Consider the following 20162-nt stretch of genomic DNA (forward strand, 5'->3'; position numbering starts at 1 on the left):
AAATATCATGCTTTATTAAGCCCATTTAGTGCAGAAGTCTCTAAACCTGGAGGGCGACTGTTAGCTCCTGCTGCGTCCGAAAACTGGAAAATGCTGCCTTCTGAGGACACATTTCAAGGTAGTAAGGCATCAAGGCACATCCAAATCTAATGTTAGCTTCACTTCCTGTCTCATGAGATACCTTCCTCAGATCGATTTTTGAAGGAAGCATGGATGTATCCTTAGCTGCCTTTGATATCCCACAATCCTGTGCTTTCCATTCTGTGACACTTGAGCTAGAAAAATAAAGATGGCGTCCGAAAGTTGCGTTTGCTGCCCAGTTTGTGTATAAATGTACGATTTTGATCAACATATTTCAATTTTGATATCATTTCTATCGAGAAATTACTATTTGTTTAGTTCTCACCAAAGCCCGCGCTATATTGCTGTAGATCACTAAACTGTTATGCTGCCTCAGAAGTCTGTCTGAAATTAATTTCGTGAGGTAACTTCTTGCTTCATTCTCTTATAAGACAGCAAGGCAGCAAGACAGCTACCTAGGTTTTCGGACGCAGCCTCCATCTTGCCTCAACACACCTGACTGGAAGTTTCTAGTATGCCTAATTAGATCTTGATTAGCTGGTTCAGGTGCGTTTAATTGGGGTTGGAGCCAAACTCTGCAGGACAGTGACCCTCCAGGACCGAGTTTGGAGACCCCTGATTTAGTGAAAATAAATAATTATTGTCTACTAATTAACATTGTTTTGAAATCTACAACTTATCCATAAACTGTTTAAATTATTGTCAAGTACAAAGACTGCTGTTGTTTCAACTTTACCATACCAGGGTGAGTTGTAGCACTAGAAAACTAGGATTGTTTAGATTTTGTAAATTAAGATTTTTTGTTAACCAATAAACTTGTTTAAAATGATTCTTCTTATACCATCTATGACATGATCATGGAAGTAAACTCCAGCCTCTTATTTATAATGTTAGAATTATTCAGAAGGATTTGCAGAGTTGCAGGTGCTAATCAAAGGCCAGGAACAGCACAATGCTTAAAACTTTCATATCTTATGCTTATCATTAGTCAAATATTATTTGGAATAATAACAACTTCTCATATTTAGAAATAATAGGAATAATCGCCAACAAATAATGTGGGTTCTATATCCTCTTTATTATGTCATTGTGAATGGATGGACCAGGCTTTTGAACACCAAATACATAGGCATTGTTGATGTGCAATAACCTAGTCTCATACATTGTCTTTTGGGACTGGAGCATTGAGATCAAAAGGTATACAGTTTGCTAACATCAAAAAGTTTGTAAAATCTAATATTTATGATATAACAGTATACCGGAATTGTTTGGCAGCTCTTAAAAGTTTTTAATAATTATTGGGTAATTGTGGTCAGCTGTACAGTAAGTTGTTAAACTCGTTTAGCTTAAAAATGTAATTCTGTTTCTCTCTTCGATTCTGAGTGGCTTTTGGCTGCTTTCCATATAGCATTATGTCAGTTCATGTTTTGTTCATTAACATAACTGAAACTGAAAAATCATTTAAAATTACATAAAAAATAAGTCAGTTATGCTTAAGGCAGTCCACCTGTTTATTATCTTAGTACAGGTTTTATGATAAACTTACAAAACGGGAAAGGAAGAGGGGGAAACGGGTATTTGTAAAGGTCAGCCCAAAGAGGCTCAAGTTTAAGTAATACAATGTTGAGAATGATCAATTACTGATTACTGACATTTTCGTAAGATGTTTGTGAAGCAGAGTGATATGTCAAGGCATGAGCATACAACATTGCCTTTTCCCGGTCTCTTTAATGATCATATCTCAGTCATGTGCGAATACAGATCTAATGTGTTTTAAACAGAACTCACTTCTCACTCATCTCACTTTGCGTATACTAATAATTTTTTTATTAAATTTCCCCAGACTGTTATAGCAACATCATTTTTAGGATTTTTCTGTACTTACACTATGAAACCCAACATACTCTCTAGTTACACAATTTGTAACTATTTCACTTTTTTGGTGAAATTCAGATGATTTCGTACAATCTCATTTGTACATTTTCACATGATTTGTTTACATCCCACCGAGGTTTGGTTTAAAGGCACAATATGTAATTTTTCACCACTTAGAGGTCGCCTATTCAAAACAAAGGCGTAGCTTTATGATGCTGAGATTGAGTGTGGAATCATGGGAGATGTCGTCTTCACCTCACAGCCAGTGGAAAAGAATCCGACGGAGCAGAAATCAAGTTCATGGATGAGATTATTAACGTTAATGTAGTATGAAGCATGCCGAGTGCTGTGAGAGCTGAACGAGGCCACTGGAGCGATTTCTTGGAAACATCTGGGTTAATGTAGTGTAATATATTACACTGTTCTAGTGGTTTTTGAATATTTTAATCAAAAAAATCGTACATATTGTGCCTTTAAAGGTGGAACTTAATGCTTTGTTTTTATACGAATCAAATCATAAAAAATCATAAGAAATTGCCAACTTGTAAAAAAGAAGATATCTTTGAACAACAGCATTTTCACTGAATGTTTTGAAAACTGAAGTAAACTATCCATCCGACCATGCTTCAAACCGCTTGTAAGATCGTAGTGAACTAGTCTAGAACCACCATATTAAAAACACACACACGTCGTCTCGCAATTACTCCTTCTCTATGAGCTTTCGATATGACACAGTCAAGGCAACAGGTTCATCAAGGCCACTGTATCATTATAATCTGATTCTTTTTTAGACTTTGTGCAGAGACTTCAGCGTCGGATGCAGACGTATCAATAATGATTTTGGGTAAACAAGTGCAGACCCTGCATCCGAAATCACGTCTCTTTCACTTATTTTGAATAAGTATTACTTTGTAAGCGCTAAAAAAGTATGTTCTATATATCAGGATGTACTACATTTGCCATGTTGATGTGACCTACCCGTGTCAGTTGCATCTCTTCAATGCCATTCACAAATCCTCTGCCGTGGCCTCATAGGATAGTAAAGTGTCCACTGAATGTCCACTTCAGAATCTCGGCAGAAGTGGTAGGTCATCCCGCTACTTTTTGCCTATTATTTTATGAGTACTGTAAATTCGGATGCAATTCTTGTCTCACATACTGTTTTTCGCCAACCTTATAGGAGAAAAGTATGCGATTTCGGACACAGCCTAAGTGTCTGTTAACTGTTATGGTCTATGAGATTCATATGGGCTAATGAAGCTCAATTATTTAAATGCAGCCCTTTTTACGCTCAGGTGGTCTTAATTAAACCTGATTACAATAATTGCAGCTATCATACTGTCAGTGACAGTTCTCAAGTGGGTCTGCACGTGACTCGACCTCTTCACAATGTCAAGTCAAGTCACCTTTATTTATATAGCGCTTTATACATATTGTTTCAAATCATCTTTACATTGATAACAAGAAAATGATTCAATGATGCAAAGATGTACAGCAGCTCAAAAAGAAAGAAGTCACTTCAGTGTTTATTGCAGGATGTGTAGCAATGTGCAAAACAGGTTTTGTTTTTAAAATGTTTCTTCTTGATTTGAAACCAAAAGCATTTTTCTGATCTGAACGGGAGAGATAGACCGTATATTTGTAAACTATGCTAAATCCCTTCCAGAAAAAGAGATTAATTTGGAGGTAGTCATAAGTGTCTTAATTTGCTTTATCGCTACTGCTTTAGCAAGCACGCTAAAGGCCCAATTAGCTCCTGAAGTTGCCTTGGTATAAATATTCATACTTTTGTTTAACTCACTACCGTACATCAGGATGATCTGCGGTGGATTCCTAAGCAAACAGAGAGTGAGAAATAAATATATAATAAAGACAAAAAGTGAGAGGGAACGGGGGTCTTAAAACATCAAAGACTTCGCTATCTCTGTGGCATGTAAACACTGAGTGCCTTTCGTGCATCGAAGAGCCCTATTTAATGATTCTATGGAAGATTGCCACGGCGACAAGCATCCTGCAATAAATAAAATTAACAAACATTTCTGTAGGGTCTGTTCAAAGGGAAAGGGAGCCCAATGTTTTTTGTCCCGATAAGTGGTCTATACATCCCTCCTGCTCTTTCCTGATTAGTCTAATCCAGTGAGAAGTGCGTGCCGGGGTTCTGATTGAGTCAGTCACCGCGGCCCCTGAGGGGAACCCTCCTGATAAGTGCCTTTACCTTTCACCTCCACAGCCCCACGCACACACCGCTCTAATCTCATTTGGACCAGGAAGACATGCTCTGGCACGGGGAGCAGCGATTAGCATCCACTCAGCTTACATGCTCTCTCTCTCTCTCTTTAGCACACATACGCGCAGTCCTCCACAGGCCTGCAATCAGTAGGACCACTACACCCTATTTGCGCCCAAAGAGAGAAAGAGTCTGGCAACCCAGTTTTAGGTCATTTTTGAATGACTCGACTTGATTTTATCAGTTGGAACTGATGAACGTGAACCAATTCTGCGCATGTGGACAGTCCAACGAATAACAAAGACCTCTGAAGACCTTGAAAAGCATGCGTTTGTCCATTTCACCAAATTTGACCTAATTGAACAAGTTTACAGCTACATACAGTACACTAAGTTTGTTAAGCTTTCAATTTTGAAGTCAGGCATTCAAAAAAAGGAGCTCGCTTAGGCCCGAAATAGTCTGAAGAAATTCCCGTCTGGCCATCACAAACAGCTCTCTTGCCGAAACCGATTAATTGCGATTGGTTTTTTAAAACACACTAATCTCCTTTGTCGAGACTGATGTTCAGTTGATATAACTGCGAATGAAATTTAATTACATTTGATGTGCAGCCTGCAGGAGACGAGCTCTATCTTTTCTACTCACCTGAGAGTGTCTGGGAAGCGAAGGTTATTTCTGACATCACTTCTCTTAGAAAGATACCTTTGTGAGGATCTTAATAAAGGTAACATGCTTCTATTGTTTGAAAGCAAACACTGTAGGCCTTTGTCTTGTTGTACGCACAATTCAGAGATAAATTTGTCAATACAATTGTCATCTCATTCATTCGTCGTGATTTATGCCATCATTAGAACTTCCCTGTTGGAATTTTGCTTGTACAGCACTACAAATATCTGTTTGAAAGCCAGTAATTACGTTCCTTTACTTTGATTCAGGCTAAGCTCTGGAGAGTTTCAGGGTCATTTGATTGTTGTGTGTTCCTGACGGGGGATCCAGGTGACTGGATCTGAATGAGACAAGTGACATCTGGACCCACAAACCAGTCACATGGGGTCTCAGACCATTGACTGGGGTTTAGGTTTTCATCAGGTAATATGCTGCAAACCGAAGGGTGACTGACAGCTTGTCAACCTGCATGGCAGTGTGTGTCATAGAGCCCAATGTTGTCAACAGACAAGATCCTTTCGCTACTGCTTAGGCAACATCAGTAAATAATGCAGTCATTGGTATGAAAGGTGACACAAAGCATGATAGGATAGATTTATTTTTGTATGCCTGTGCGTTTTTACATTTTATGCTTTTATAGTGTATAGTGCATATGTACATACATGGATAATGATCAAGGGTCATGCTTACATTAATACAGTCACTTATTTTCTTACTTGTATATATTAACCATTACAGTTTGGGATCAGTAAGATTTAATGTTTTTGAAAGGTGTCTTATGTTCACCAAGGCTGCATTTATTTGATCAAAAATCCAGAAAAACTGTAATATTATGAAAGGTCATTACAATTTAAATAACTCTTTTCTTATTTAATGTATTTTAAAATGTAATGTATTCCTGTTATGGCAAAGCTGAATATTCAGCAGCCATTACTCAGGTCTTGTGTCACATGATCCTTCGGAAATCATTCTACTATGCGGATTTAGTTCTCAATAAACAATTGTTATTATTATCAATGTTGAAAACAGTTGTGCTGCTTAATATTTTTGTCGATTCATTGATCAATAGAAAGTTCAAAAGCATATTATTTATTTGAAATAGGTGTTTTTTTTTTCTAACAATGTAGTTATTTTTGTCACTTTGGATCAATTTAAATGAGATAATTAGGAAATGAGCACATCACCTTTATGAGAACCAAGGCATGCGTCACAGCATGTGTGCCAACTGACTCCAGCAGACAGTTATTTTTTATAAATTCCTTGTAGTACTTCATAAAATAAATCTATGCCTTATTTGAAAAACGAATAGGCGCTGACATGCCGACTCCTCATTTCCATTTCTCCATGGTTTGTGGCTTTAAAATTAAAATATCCCATAAAGAAAGTGTTTCTTCTCGCCACTTTGTTGACAAAAACGCCTACAGAACTGCATTGGGACCCAGAGCTGTACCAGGATTATGATTACCCTCTTCATACCAGCAGTGAAAGCGAAACATTTGTCTTTCAACAATCTTCAATTGAAAGCTAAAACTGGGGAACTGATAATAACAACATGGTGTAAAATGGTTACCTGGACACACACATAAATATATATATATATATATATATATATATATATATATATATATATATATATATATATATATATATATATATATAAAATTCTATTAGGTTCTGCACCATGGCTCCTTAAGACCCTGTATGTCATCTCTATCTCACTACATAAGAGAGAAGTGTCAATAAACCAACTCTGACTATTTTCTAGTATAATGCATTACTCTATCCATATTTTTGCACTTTTTTCCCTATAAAAACAAAACTTTTGCACTACTGTTGGCTAATGGAATGTAAAGGGATGCAAATTACACCGGAGAACAGAAGTTGGTTAATGAAATTAGAAAATTCTACATCAAGAAACAAGTTAAATATTCACAACTGACACTTCCCTCAAATCTGAGCACGCTTTCTGTGTGAGTATATATATATGTGTGTGTGTGTGTGTGTGTGTGTGTGTGTGTGTGTGTGTGTGTGTGATGTAACAGAAAACAGCATGGTTTTATCAGTGTATGCTCACAATAACTGTCATAAAATTCATTTTTGTGCAACACATATTTTAGGCCACAATAAAAAACTTATTTTAACATAAAGCAAGCAGTTTCAGCTCAAGGAAGACCAACACATTGCACACAAAGACTGTTATTGAACAATTATATAGACTATAAGCTTGTATTTAAATGTATGTAAAGTTAGAAAGCACTCTGTAAAGCAGTGCTTACTGATTTGAGATAATTGCTGTGTATCAAAAAGTTACAACATGAATAAGAGATCAACAGTTGTTCACTTCAACACATTAAACAGTATCACAAATGGTTTATACAGCTAAGGATGTTATCAATATATTTCAAATAAATAAATTAATTATTACTTTAGAATATTGTAAATTCTCCTTCGTTAAAAAGTATAATCATATAGTTTGAACCTTTAATGGCAAAATAATCACATTCGTCCAAACACATTTCAACCCCAAAACTCGCTTCCTCGATTTATTTCGACGTCACGCGTTTTGTGTCGTGTCATCGCGACAAATTATGACCAACTTTTCCTTACCTGAATTGAAAGTTTTATTGTTTACGAGTTGTTGTAACAAAAGCTTCTCAAAATTATATTTCAGGAGACGGTCTGCCTGTATAAAAATGATTAGACCTAGCAAGTCATTTTATCCTATCCAAAAACCTGTTTATGAAACCAGGGGTAACTACATTATTACACTTAAAAAAAAAAAAAAAAAATGTTTCGGAGTATTATTGTTACATCAACATGTATATTTCCGTCCTTTAACATGATAGGCTACAATAATTTCCACAATTCCTACAAAATTGTCGGTTTCAAATTTTCACATTTTCTTCTGCTGAAAAGTGGTCGAAAATTTGCCACGAACGTACGTATCGTAAGTAGACAGAAATTAAGTTTTAAAATCCTATGGATTTAAATTATTATTTTTATTATATCAGCGTGTAACCTATAATGTGTTACGTGTAACATACTGTAACATGAAACTGCAACACTGTTACCCGACCAACTGTGTAAGAAACGCGCTGGGTAATGACAGCAAAACGTTTGTATTACTGCAGCTCCCATAATCCATTAACCGTTTGAAAGATTTACAGCGTCACTTGTAAAACGAATAGTCTATAAACTAATCTGGAGGAATCTGGAGTTTCACATTCCTCCGGCCTTGACAGTCACTCCAGCATGTGTGACCCATATTGACGACATGACCGTTATCCTTCCTTTTTTAGAGGGAAATTCATATTTCACAACAATGTCATTTTTTCCAAATCAGTATGTATCCTTAAGAATGTTACTGCCACGCGCAGAGAGACGAATGAACATTTGATTTTATGATAAATGCTAATGGAACTATGCATTATAGCATATTTTGCTGTGTTTCAGATATGTATTAAACTGTTCAGTGTGTGTCAGTGAGAGAGAGACAGAGATGCATCCTACACTTTCTTTGAATCAGTCGGAGGGGTAAAGTCTCAGTGTATATCACATTCCCGACTGGACCCGCACATTAAACCACCGAGGCATGATTCCTTTTCTCTTCCATATTTCCTTATCAGCTCCTTCACCGTTTCATTTCTTTCACATGAGAATTCAGGGACCCCCAAATTCAAGGCCGGCGCTTCAAACAACAGCACTGCGGTTTACTTTTCTTCTGTCCAAATGCTATCCTAGATCCAATTTTAGATAGACGAGGCTTCAGCAATGATGCTTTTAGGACTTTCCGAGAGAGAAAGAGACAATAGTTAAAATTTTAAAATGAGATCAGCGTAACACCAAACCCAATATATTGCAATAGCCTATTAAAATGTACGATATTATATATCTCGCTAAATTTAGACTGAGATAAGCATGACATAATTAAAGAACAACAACAATAAAATAAATTGTTATTATAAAATATAGCTATTATATGTTTGAAAATAATGTATTTCATATTAAAAAATAATTGCTTTATTATAATTATAATAATAAACAAATTTCAGGAAATGGTTCTGCAGTGAGAGAAAAAAAGTGCACTGAGCTGATTTTAGTTTTCAATGAAATAGGCCTAGAAAATTAGCATGGCAAGATTCAGAGCAAGATATTTATAAGCTACATATCAAACTGAATGCTGCGCCCGTGATTTCAGGGTGACATTAGGAGACAATAATGCAAATGACCCATGGCATTCAATTAAAAGTGTCATGTCCCCTCACTTTTGTTTCATGTGTTTTATATTTTCCACTAAAGTGTTTGAGAAAGAAAGCGCCTTGTGTCCCCCTCCTCATTGAATTTTATCACTAAATGAAGCATATAAATGATCTGAAAGCACAGCCTGTCGCATTAAATTAAATAAAATAAAGAACAATTATCCTCTCTTTTTCTCTGATCTCCTGCTGAAAGGAGTCTTGGCGAGATAAGGCAGATTGAATTCGGGCTCTCCGTTGAGCTCAAATAAAAACGTCTCGGAGAAGAGCTACAGATTTAGGGCTCTATAATTTCAAATAATAATTTTCACCTCTGTTTTTTTTTTTTTTTTTTTTTTCTATTCGGGTTTTGTTTGCGACGTTTTATTTCACCAGAATGCTTGAGCAAATAGTTCAAAATGGCTGCAATGATCACAGTTGATTAATAGCTGTGAAGGGCTCATAAATTAACATCTAATTACACCCACATGCTCTTAACTAAACATAAAGCCCTGGATTGTTATTCATATTCAGGTCTTGTGGTGGATTTGTTCAGTATGTCATTTTGTTTATCATGTTATGTTGCCTGGATCAATATGCCAAATTATAAAATGATTTTAGAGACTGACTGGACGCTGAGCTAAACAGTCATTTAAAAATATATTTGAAGGGCTTAGTTTAAGTGCAGGTCTTGTTGTTTGTTAAATAATCTAGTAACGCAAAAAACACACGTTTCCCGCATTTCTTTTAGAAGTGCTCTTTAAAGTTCCCTAATTATCATCGTCCAATTTCAAAGTTGAATCTGCATGCTTTAGGGGGCTGATGTAAAAACTTGCTATTCGGTTCAATGGAGTATCACCCTAATTTACAGCGGCAGATAAGAGCACAGTCTGTCATAAAAATCTGAGCCCCCTCCCTCCCTTATATTGAATTGCACCTTGGGCAATAGTGCAGAATCGTGAATCTTAACTTCTTCCAGCATATGTTCCTGGCAGATAAGTAAACAATCTGGATGTGAAATGAAAATTTTAATTAATACAGTAATGCTATTACACCTCGGTGTGCAAATCCCATTCCCCATCCCTGCGACAATAGACAAAAGTACAGGCCAATTCCAATCCTCTGTTTGCAGCCCAAACCCAATTGTTCTGCGAGCTTGTTTCCTTTGAGTGAATCCCATTCCCCATTCACGCATCTGCTTTAGTTTCAGCAACACTTTTTTTTTTTTTTTTGTAATACAGGAGGAGAACTTGTACCAACTGTATTGAATTAGTATTATGTGAATCTTGACAAACTGTGAAAGAAATATTATTCTAAACGAGTTGTGAAATGTTTACCGTTCACATTAGAAGTCGAATTATAAAACGAATAAGAATAATGAAACTGAATTAAAGGGTAAACTGCATTTAAAAACAAAGTGCACTGATTTTTTTAATTATTATTAACTATAAAAACAACTAAAGTCAAAGCTACTAGTTACTATGCATTTTATTATTATTATTATTATATGACAGCGTATATATTTAAAAATATATATATATATAAATATATATATATAGGCCTATATTTTGGGCAGTGGATAAGCTTTTATACGGGTGAGTAAAATCAATAAGCAACGACATAAACCACATTTTACATTTAATCTTAGTTCATGAAGAAGGTATTAATTTAATTTGTTTTGTGAAACTTATAGCATCGTGTTTCTGTCCGTAAAACGTTGGAATGTTCTAAGCGGTGGAACAGGTGGAACAAGCATAGAGTCCCTGAAGGGTGAAACGTCTCATATACATGCACACATCAAAGAGTGTGATCACCTTATTTCAGAGACATGACACACCTCAATGCAGAAAGTTTTACATACTGAACACAGCAACTCTCGCGTATTTACAGAAAAAAAAAAAAATATGAGCTCAAAATATAATAAAATTACAGGAGAAAGAAAGAAAGAAAGAAAGAAAGAAAGAAAGAAAGAAAGAAAGAAAGAAAGAAAGAAAGAAAGAAAGAAAGACGAATGGAAAATGGAGATAGTAATGCAAACTGGCAGCTTGTACATCTGCAGTCTGTTTCAATGTGTCACAGAGCATTTGTAGGCGCCACTCGACGAAAATCGGCCCACATTTTGAAGCACCTGACGCTTTGTTCACTTGTTTTTATTGTAAATTGTTTTGTAATACTAAATGACATGGCTCATATTCGTACCACCCCTTCTTCTGTCCAATTTCCATCCTATTGTGGGTCTCGGGGTAAATCACAATTCATGTTCGCCCTCAGTTTCCCTAAGCGTCCCTGTACAGTAATTGTTTTGCCATTTAATTTGGACCGGCGGTCCCTATAGAGCAGTCAGGAACGCCACGCGCTGACAGAGTTCATCTCAAATCTATGCCGAAAAGCCAGATGGTTATTAGACAGCCTCAGCTGAAACGTTGGACTATTTAAGCAGTGCTGATTGAGAAGATAATTATTGTAGATATCTATTTAGCGTATAAGGTTTTATGTTTAGCAGTTAAGGCCTGCGTTCTTGTCTCTACCCGACAAAATTCATTATATTTGAATGCAAAAAAAAAAATAAAAAATAAAAACCGCTAAATTAATACATAGCAGGAAGAGTAAATATTTATTAAACGCATGTTCGGGTACACCATACTTACTACCGACATGCCTGTCACCTTTTGGCACGACTGTATAAGAACATAGTCAAGAACAAGATTCATTAATAGTTTAACAAGGGTTATGCATTTTAAGACAGATTGTCTTTATTCAAAATGTCTTTGCTCGGCAAATGAACAAAGAATCGAGGTATCACCCTTTTAGATACATTTCCTTTCCATTAACATGACAGGATTTAAGTTACCATCGCAAATAAAAAATACAACATGAACTGCTTCGCTTCAAACTTTAAGTTCTTTCTGAAATCAAATGAACGAGTGACTAGCACTGAACCACAGAAAAAAAAGAGTCCAAATTAAAAATATTGAAAGATAAGGATTTTTTTTTTTTTCATGTGATATTTTAAATAGACTGTCTAATTTTAGGTGCCGGTTTAATAATTATAAACAATATAACCCGTATAATCTAAACGCTGAATCTCTCACTTTGAAATCCTTATAGTCGTATCATTTGAATTTCAGAGTGCCAAAAAAATGGTAAATACAACAGGCTGTACAAGAAACATGAATCCTAACCGTTAGTTGTGCAAATCAAAGTCATTCAAATAATAATAATATGATGAGAATAACAATAATATTAACTGTTCAAACAAAATGATCATTATTATAGCATCAAATCGTACATAATAAATAAAATTAAAGGCATCCAAATCCGGTAGCCATAATAATAAACGTTTGAACATTTACATTTCTTACAGTTCTGGGCACCTGCCTTACATCTATTCCAAGATCCATGCTGGGATCCAAGGAACCTCTCGTAGATGGTGAAAAGTTCATGTCCACACGGCCTCAGTATAAATGTCTCGATCATTCCTCTCTTCTTATGTACATGCATTGCTGTATTCAAGTTTTCAAAGAGGAGACTGTTTTTAGTGGTGGAGTCACATAGCAGTAGCATGTGCTGATGAGTACGGGTCAATCCCACTCTTGGTCATACCTGGGAACAGTATGTAGGCAACAGGCGGCTGTAAACTCGACGCCGACCATGCGGTGCAGTTACACGGCACCACGTACCCGGGGTTTGTGGGCGACGGGTGGGTGTGGGTGTGTTGGCTGGGGCATCCCAGGCTCCCGAATGCGCCGTTCTGGTATCCCAGAGATGATGCGTAAGGTAAAGTGCTGGTGGCCAACGTGTGGGGCATCTCTGTCATCTTCTGGATGGCGCTGGAGCTGAACTGGCTCGGGTCGAGGAAGGAGTAAGGGGCAGATGTAGGTGGCAGGAACGCACGGGCTTTTTCCGAGGAACCTAAGAGCGAGTCCGTGGCGGAGACCGGAAGTCCTTTCAGGTGATCCGTGTCGCCCAGGTAGGGCAGAGGAAACACGTACCTGTCCTTCTTGAGGAGGTTCTTGGGCTTGCGCCTGGGTCTGTATTTGTAGTCTGGGTGTTCTTTCATGTGTTGAGCCCTCAGCCTCTTGGCCTCGTCGATGTACGGTCGCTTCTCGGATTCAGAGAGCAGCTTCCACTCGGCGCCGAGTCTTTTGCTTATTTCGGAATTGTGCATTTTAGGATTCTCTTGAGCCATTTTCCTCCTCTGGCCTCTTGACCAGACCATGAATGCGTTCATTGGTCTCTTGATGTGATCTACCGGTTTTGACATTTTTTCACGGCGTCCGTTTAAAGTTCCCTGTTAAAATAACAACAAAAAGTTCTTCAACCAACCAAAAGAAAATAGTATTCACCTGTCCTGCTGACAGACACGGATCATGCCACTTCTGAAGAGCAGGAAGAGTATGAAAACGGCATCAATGGAGGAAAAATCCAGTAATTCTTCCGTGTATGTCGTTAAGTTGAATGATTTTTCTTATTCAATACGACACTGCTCGGCTCAGAGAAGAACAGCCACGCGCGACACAAAATCCAGCGCGGGAAGCGAAGTTTCCGCGATCTGTTTGCACGCTTTTTTTCTCGGAGGATTCTCGCCCTGCGAAGCACCTGGCTGGGAAATGAGGAGTAGCGCGTGAATGAGAGCCAAAAGCGGTGAAGTTCAAAGGCTGGGCTGGTTCTCTCTGCACGCGATCTGACATAATCGCAGGGCGTTCACGCGCCAACCTGAGCGCCCAATCAGCACTGAGAAAGCCACATAATACCTACCAAAATATGTATATTACAACACAAACAAAGATCGGGGAGGAAAAGGAGGTGACTCTCTTCCCACCCCAAATCCATTTAGTTGAAGGTCTACAAACACAGACCTTCAACCTTTTTGTAATAAAACCTGACATCTACCAGCGTCAATCCTTCAGAGACGACAGATGCCTGAAGAATAGACAAATTCTTATTTTAAACATCGCTTTCCTTATACGAACACGCGTCTGTGTGTGCCCTTAAAGTTAAGCTTTAATTATTTCAAATATTTTGACAATTCATCTGATGTTTATCTTTTTCTTTTTTTTTTTTTTTTTTTTTAAATTAATACTTATCTTTACTTTTGCAGCAGATTTGCAGTTTATTAGTTTATTTTGGTTAGACAACATGGTAGATTAAGCACATATGGCAACCTTAATCATTAAAACCTCAACGCACCAAGAACTGAATTGTCTAAACAAGAGGAAAATGGAGAGAGAAAGAGAGAGAGGGAGAGAGGGAGAGAAAAGGTATTAAAGATCTCTGAAAACAAGCGCGCTGTCTGAGGCAGTGCCCCCCAGGCCAATATTTCCTAAATGAGAACAATTGTCCAAAGCTCTCCTGGGACAGGCTGGGTTGGGGCTTGCACCTGTTTTGCTGCTGTAATCTCACATGTGTAGAACATGCCCATGGACCCTTTCAGAATGGTAACATACCCACGCAAATTTGGCATTTTGAAAACAATGCCAGTTGCTCATAGAATCATTACATCCCACAAATAATCAAACGCAGAAGAAAACCTTGAGCTGTGTGATGTGTCTATTATTATATATTATAGATATTATATTATCTGACAGAAATGCTTTATTAAATTATTCAGAATACCACGTAATTGCTTTAAACATTAGATTCATGGTCACAGTAAAGTTACCTTAATTATTTTCAGTAGAACATATTTTACATTAAAGCTGCGGTTAATTATTACTCTGTTTTTTCCTCGTGTTCTCTTTCTCCCTTTCTCTTTTGTATCTGACAAATAAACTTTGCGAATTAATTTAGAATTGTCAAAATCTACTCAGATGTGTGAATAGAAAAATTACTATTTCAAGGTAATGTTTTGTGTTAAGGTTCGCGCACCAAAACCTTTAACATGCAAATTTGAGTGTTTAAAAAAGATCAGGGTCTTAATGAGCCCGAGGCAAGGAGCTTGATATATGAGAGGCACGGGTGTAATTATTAAGTGAAATGTATAAGATATGTGATATCTCGTGGAGGGGCCTTCAAGCGTGACATGAAGAGAGATCTGTCTGTAATTTAGCACACGAACATATATTGTCTCTATCGTATTACATGATACAGCGTTCGTTGCAGGTATTAATCTAAAACTTATTTCAGTGTTTCGAAATAATTTGTTTACTTATTTTATAATTTTGTCTGTTAGTTTGAGCGTTTTGATTTTTTTTTTTTTTTTTTTTTTAAACGTCTACAACGTCTGACATATTTCTCTCAACGGCGAAGGTTATTTAACTGACTATGCATCATTAGCCCAGCCAGTATTGCTCTCCCAAGGTCACTTTATAACTGAATGATAATGCAGATGTATTGATTTGCACATATGCGATCACAGGTATATGCAGGAGTTTCAGCCTTGCAGTATAAAGGTAAAGATGATTTATTTATTTTTTTTTATTTTTTTTAGCCATCAGAATTACTTTTTTTTATTTGGTTTCAACTCAACTCTTACTCCTGAAACGTAATGACACGTTTTACATATAAAAATAAAATCTGCATATTAAAAGCAATTTTAGCTACCTGGACATCTCTGCCATATCTAAACTTAATATTGAAGGGGAAAAACAAAACCCAAAACAGCTATTGGCTTCCAATAGTACTAATAGATGATAAAAAAGCTAAATTATTTTATTATTATTAATATTAATATTAAGCAAAGCCCATGTGTATATAAATCCTCACTGAGGCGCTGATGGTAAATGCGTCTGGAGAGCATGAAGTGTGTTTCGTAGTGGTGCCGGCTCGATATCCATCAAGCTTTACCGTTCCACCGCCTCTCAGCCTCCCTCTCCATTTCAGAGAACAGCCGAGAGCAGTGCAGCTTGAAATCCGGAGAACACCAGCCTGATAGAAACAGAAATTACAACGGGAATTAACAGAAATTATTGGGGCACACAGCATTTGACATAGAGATGATGTACTCAACGCCAAATGAAGTGAGATTTGTGAAATCAAGCATGCTGAGGCGCGCGCGTCATTAAATGGAGCTCGTCATAATGAAGAAGTTGGATGGATCGCTCACGTGCGCAAAGTGAACTGCTTGCGCATCTTTTTGCGCGTACAGAGAACTTTAGGAACCCACCAACACATGCAAAGGTGTGCATGTGTATTTGCTTTGATGTGTAAGATACTGTATCTCAGTGTATGTTATATAAAAAACTACTTTTTATTTTTAATTTAAAGCATTTTTGTTTTCGAAATCACTTGGCTTTTCAAGCCATTTTAACTACCTTTATCATACCAGTAATATTTCGATATGACTGTTTATCAGTATGATATTTTAAAATTCTAATACTACAATCGAATAGTCTAGCCTACTTTAAGCACGTGCACTGACATGAGCACCATTTTTGCTTTTCCTTTAAAAATTAAAAATAACTGTTTCTTTAAAAGTGTATTATTCTCAAGCATTTGCAGGTCGACTGAGATGCACAAAGGCACCTGAAGTCTATACGTAAAAAAGCCATTAGCAAAGCCCCAGTCAATTTAAAGCCTAAAGTTGAGCTGAATGATGTTTAATGTGATCATCAACCTATAGAAATTGAATGGAACTTTATATATATATATATATATATATATATATATATATATATATATATATATATATATATATATATATATATATATATATATATACCCCGCTGAAAAAATAATTCATAATAATAACAATAATGATAATAATAAACTTGGCATGCCTTATTACAATGGTGGAGCGTATATTTGCATTTGCCAGAACTTCCCCATCAATAACTTGCAAAAAGTAAAAAAAATAATAATAAAAAAAATAAAATAAAAAAACTCTTGATATATTATTGCACGTTATTGCTATATTTGAATCCACATTTCATTGTTTTTAGAAACCTACGGTAATCAATCCAGTATCTTTAGATGTTTTTACTGATCATGACTCTAAAAGGATGGTGGCCTAAATAGGACAAGCGACTTGGAAAATGGATGGACGAATGGGTATTTCATTGATATAGAATGAAAAGAGGTCAACTCGATCACAACAATTCCATGAAATACAGCAATTCGGTTACAACGCCGTTGAAATGTTTGTCCCTGGTTTTCTCAGAATCAGCGGTAACATTGTGTAAATCCCACGTGTTTTCCGACCCTCATGTTTCACACAGGGTTCATGAGATGGATACGGTGGTACAGTAGCTGTCCATGGTCCTGACGCGCTAAGTGGCTTTTTCCACTGCTAACTCGCGGTCCCACTCAGGACTCCTCACAAACCCGTGTTGACATTTCAATGCTTTTTATTCTTTTTACATCCCATTTGCTGCTGTGATTCTGCTCGCATGATGCTGCAATAGATGTTTTCCCTCTGAGAATTTGGAAGTGTGCTCTGCCAAGAAACCTCTGCGACTATGTTGCATGTTGTTTTGTAAGCCAATACTCACCCCCTAGGAATTATCTTGGTAAGTTAAGTTCTGTGCGTAACATTGCGGATTCAACAGCGGAAATGGGAGTGCGTTTACAACGGAAATGCTCTCATATAGCCTTGAAGAAAAGCACATGAAGAATATTTTAAATGTCTGACTTCTAGTGGGAATGCAGAGTCCCTCTTTTGCCTGGGCGTCACCTCATATGCAGTTCAGAAATTAAATTCCATAGAAGTGTTAAGAGTATCATGATAAATCTGCTTTAAAGGGCCACCAACAGGTTTAAAGGTTACTACAGTATTTACTATCACAGCTCAAAAATAAATAATCTATTTGAAACTAAAACAATACAAACACTGATGATGACTATTATGATATGTATGGGAATAAAGAACATGGGATTTGGTGGTATATATGTTTTTACTATTAATGACAAAGATAACAGGATTACCTACTGTACATGATTGCTAACAAGTAATGAAGAGCCAATGAAGTAACCAGCATTTAAACTGAAAGCTTTACATTGGCAAATTATATACTTAAAGACCACTGGCACTTACCAAACATTAATCATAATGTTCTCACCCTAAGGGCTGCTATGTCAGCCAATTACATAGACAGACTGTAATGGAAGTTAAAAGTTGTTTTGGCATGTTTTGAGCCAACACTAAGCAAACCCCTGATGACCTCCAGCAACTTTTCACTCCGACTGCCAGCCTGAAAGGTAAAATTCAGAAAATTCTATCCATTATGAGACAGTGGGTTGAAAAGTGGAGTATTGCCTCAACCTCCCCCTCCATTCCATCTCCCTCCCCCAGCCTGCTTCCTCCTCACAGACCGACATTATTTCGCATATTCAAATTGCCAGTGTTTGTTCTGGCCGTGGCTCTTGGCTCCCATTTCTCTCCAGTGTGGAAATTGATTTTAGTCAGCTGTCACAGCCAGCATTTTTCTGGAACCTCTGCAAAATATATATTTACAAAAAATTCTGTTTGGTTTGGAGAAATTTCATTAGCCCACGCAGCATCCCAGGCCCTTTTTGGAGCGGCCATAAGAGTGATGAGCATAATGCTATTTTCGGAAAACGGTGAAAGACAAGCCATCGATGCCTTCGAGATTGGGCCACATGTCTGAGAAAGTGTCCAGTCACAGCCAGGCCCAGTCCATCTTCGGCTGTTTACATATCTGTTTCCTCTTCCTCATTCTCTCCCCATATCAATCTGTGATTATCAATAGCTGGGACCAAGCCCTAATCAAAAACGAAATGAGCATCGGGCAGAAACGTATGACCGACAGGAGACATATAAAATTGACAATTCTCATGGTCAAATATTTTTACAATATAACATTTCATGAAGGAGCCCAATAAGGACCCCTTAGAGAATCCCATGCCTTGTGCAAAGGGCAGAGTTAATGAAAAAGGAAAGACAGAGCCAATGATTGAATGAAATAAAACAGAATGGAAATTAAAAGAGGTTCAAGGCAATGGTTGATAATGAAAAGAGGAGGGTAATGCTTCAGAGACACAGAAGCAAGCATCGCACAATCATACAATACAATTAGGATTAAAGGGGCCAGGCACAGATAACAGGAGATAGGGATGAATTATCACCCAAAAAGAGAAATGGGGCCTCTTCTCTGACCTTCATTAAGAGGAAGAAAGGCTCGCTCACGGCTGGGATGACTTGCGGCACACTTTCAGCTTCCTGATTGGTAATTGTGACTCAGAGAGACCCTGCTAGATCAGCCTCTTGAGGAACCAGATAGAAAATAAAGAGGTTTATAAAGATATAAATAAATAAAAATTCATAAAAACACAATTCAAAACCAGTGACACTGGTGACATCGCTTTAATCCACGTAATTTTTAATTGTCCTCATTAAGGTCTACTTCCATTGACAGTTTAAGGGATAGCTCACCAAAAAAGGAAAATTCTGACATTATTTACTGATGTCATTGCAAACCCATAAGTACAACCATACATATTTGATGCGTGAGAACAAACCTCATTGGTTTTCGCATTTCCAGAAAGCAAACTCTATATGTGAATTGATCAATGAAAATTCTGGACTTTCAATGGATGGACAAAAATGAAAATCTCAAAAACAAAAGTCGTATGGGTTTTTATAGAGGTTGATTTGGGTGAACTATGCCTTTAAGTTGTAGTAAGGGAGATTAAAAGGTTAGTTCACCCAAAAATGAAATTCCGGTCATTAAGCACTCACCCTTATGTCGTTCCAAACTTGTAAGAACTTTGTTCATCTTCGAAACACAAATTAAGATATTTTTGATAAAATCCAAGAGCTTCTGACCTCCAATAGACTGCAACGTTATTACCACTTTCAAGGGCCATAAAGACATCATTAAAATAGTCCATGTGACACACACTCATGCGTCGTGGTGCTCATGTGTACAGCGTCCGCCAATACTGACAGAACCCTTTTCTGATGAACACAGTCAGAGTCATATTAATAAATATCCTGACGTTTCCAAGCTTTATAATGGCAGTGAACAGGGCCAACGAGATTGAAGCTCAAGAAAGTGCATCCATCCATCATAAAAATACTCCACGTGGCTCTGGGGGGTTAATAAAGTCCTTCTGAAGCGAAGCGATGTGTTTGTTTAAGAAAAATATCCATATTTAACAAGTTATAAAGTAAAATATCT

General features: G+C 37.1%; 1 protein-coding gene across 2 annotated transcripts; it reads right to left on the bottom strand.

Annotated features, from left to right (window-relative positions):
* Positions 1–12631: 12631 nt before the first annotated feature.
* On the bottom strand, positions 12632–15939 carry sox14 (SRY-box transcription factor 14). 2 transcript variants are annotated; one of them, XM_067373698.1, is made up of 2 exons: positions 15918–15939; positions 12632–13350 (listed from the first exon to the last, which is right to left on the bottom strand). In XM_067373698.1, the coding sequence occupies exon 2, from the start codon at positions 13346–13348 to the stop codon at positions 12632–12634; it is 717 nt and encodes a 238-aa protein (XP_067229799.1). In that variant the 5' UTR covers positions 13349–13350; positions 15918–15939. The 2 variants fall into 2 exon arrangements, with proteins under 2 accessions (XP_067229799.1, XP_067229798.1); XM_067373697.1 differs by lacking the exon at positions 15918–15939 and having other exon boundaries at positions 12632–13348.
* Positions 15940–20162: the final 4223 nt, after the last annotated feature.

Source organism: Chanodichthys erythropterus, chromosome 21 (genome assembly GCF_024489055.1).
Source record: "Chanodichthys erythropterus isolate Z2021 chromosome 21, ASM2448905v1, whole genome shotgun sequence".
In the NCBI taxonomy this organism is placed as follows: Eukaryota; Metazoa; Chordata; class Actinopteri; order Cypriniformes; family Xenocyprididae; genus Chanodichthys; species Chanodichthys erythropterus.